The following is a 1,919-nucleotide window of genomic DNA, read 5'->3' as shown; positions in this document are numbered from 1 at the left end:
GAAGGAGGGGAAGCACGAGGGGGAGATGGTGCCAGGCTTTGGTTGGTTGATAATGCATGTAAACTATCATATAATTCACAATAAAACATTAAAAAGAAGACAAAAGAAAAAAGAAAAAAATGAAATAGAAAACATTCATCAAACGGAAAAAAAAAAGAAAAAAGAGACTGTCTGCTGAGACTGTCGGCTCCAGTAAAACTCTACGGTCTCTGAAACCCTATATAGGGTCACTATGAGTTGGACTCCTGGTGTGGCACTGTAGGATCAGTACTGGACTTTGAACCACTTTGAACCAGTACTGGACTTTGAATGTCAGCAGTTCAAACCCATCAGCTGCTCCTCAGAAACCCTTAAAGGGTCGCTATGAGTTGGAACTAACCAAATTGCACTTAACAACACAATCTTTATAAACACTGTATGGAAACAAGAGCTCTCGATAATTTCTTTTTATATCATTTTGAATTTTGTATCATAAATTTATTAACACTTTCTAAAAATAAATTGTAAATTGTAAAAAAAAAAAAAAATCTGAAACAATAACATTTTAAACTTGGAAGTTAAACAGAAGTACGTAAACCCAAGCTTTTATCCGTTGGTCATATTGCCTTTTAGAGAAAGGATATCTTTAAGAAAACTTTATAATACAGCGTTTTGATTATACATCTTTAGTATAATATATATCTAAGAACAACAACAAAACTAGTGAAATTTTTTAACTTCTCTCAGCAAATGTGTAATTTTATTATATTTATTACATAAAGAATTAAGATTTCCTGTGAAAGAGAAAAAAGATATGACATCAAAAAAAGCTAAGTGAAAAGAAACAACAACAAAAAACCACACTGTACTGGCCAAGCCCACAGCTCCAACTTGCAACCTCTGAAAAGTCGGCTGGAGTTCCTCAGCCCAATTACTCTCCGCAAGCTGTCTGTCTGTTAAGTGCTGTCGAGTCGGTTCAGACCCACAGCGACCTTATATAGGGTTCCCGAGGAGCAGCAGGTGAGGTCTCCCAAAATTCCGAGGTAAGAACTGAGGAAGACGGTTCACTCACTGTCGGAGGGACCACAGCAGAGGAGCTGATTCGGAGAGGTTTGCTCTTGCCAGACTTGTCTTTCTGGGCCCTGAGCAAGTTCTCAGGACCACTGAGTTTTAGCCTCTGTGTTTGTTACACAAGAATAAGAGACCCGGAAAGGCGCCTAACAACTCCAATGACCACTTCCCAGCACTTCCACCACCTCCTAGCCTCGGTTCCTGGGTGCTCAATGATATGAAAGTGGCGCTCTGAAGGGTCATCCTGGGATGTGCGTGTATGTTTGAAGAGGATGGAGAACGGTGGGATGCAGCATGCAGCCTATTTACGAACTATTCACGGCCCGGGAGGGGACCGAGAGAGACGTGAAGTTGTGTAGGTTAATCAGCACGATTCCAGGCTAGTGCCGCAGCAGAAGCCGGGGACCACAGCCTGCCAGAAGCCCCAGCCCATTTAATCTCCTGTGGCCACCCCTCACCAGCCGAACCCGGGGCCGTCACGGTCGACGGGGTGCTGCTCTCGGGCCTCCCTCCCAAGCCTTGCTCACCAGCTGTCTCTAGAAAAGGCGCGGAGGAACCATACGCCCGGCGCCAAGGAAGCCCGCATCTTGCCCAGCCGGTCCTGGAAGCCGGGAGCTCGGTTTAAGGAGAATGCCGAACAGCGCGTGATCCCGCTGGAGTCGCGGGTTTAAATGGCCCGCGGACGGCCCGCCCCAGCTGCAGCCGATCCGCACAGTCCCCGCCCCTTGCGCCTACCGCCCTCGGGGTCGGGCTGAGCAGGAACACGCTGCCCTATTCTAAGGCCCATTCTCTAGCACAAGTGCTTCCTTGTCTTTTGCCTCCCAGGCCGGGACTGACGGCTTTCAGGGTGTTTGGGGGCTCTCTCAGTC

The 1,919-nt window shown here is 46.8% G+C and overlaps 1 protein-coding gene across 1 annotated transcript in view; it reads right to left on the bottom strand.

Moving 5' to 3' along the window:
• SLC37A2 (solute carrier family 37 (glucose-6-phosphate transporter), member 2) overlaps positions 1 to 1,644 on the bottom strand; it is a 43,091-nt gene extending 41,447 nt beyond the window's left edge. Inside the window, exon 1 of the mRNA XM_006867657.1 lies at positions 1,578 to 1,644. Coding sequence (XP_006867719.1) covers positions 1,578 to 1,636 — 59 coding nt within the window. The 5' untranslated portion in view covers positions 1,637 to 1,644. The remainder of the gene's footprint in view (positions 1 to 1,577) is intronic.
• Between the last annotated feature and the right edge of the window lie 275 nt (positions 1,645 to 1,919).

This window comes from Chrysochloris asiatica, unplaced genomic scaffold, assembly GCF_000296735.1.
Source record: "Chrysochloris asiatica unplaced genomic scaffold, ChrAsi1.0 scaffold00107, whole genome shotgun sequence".
NCBI classification, from domain to species: domain Eukaryota; kingdom Metazoa; phylum Chordata; class Mammalia; order Afrosoricida; family Chrysochloridae; genus Chrysochloris; species Chrysochloris asiatica.
Note: the sequence above shows the minus strand (reverse complement) of the source record. Positions and strands in the feature narration are given on the sequence as shown.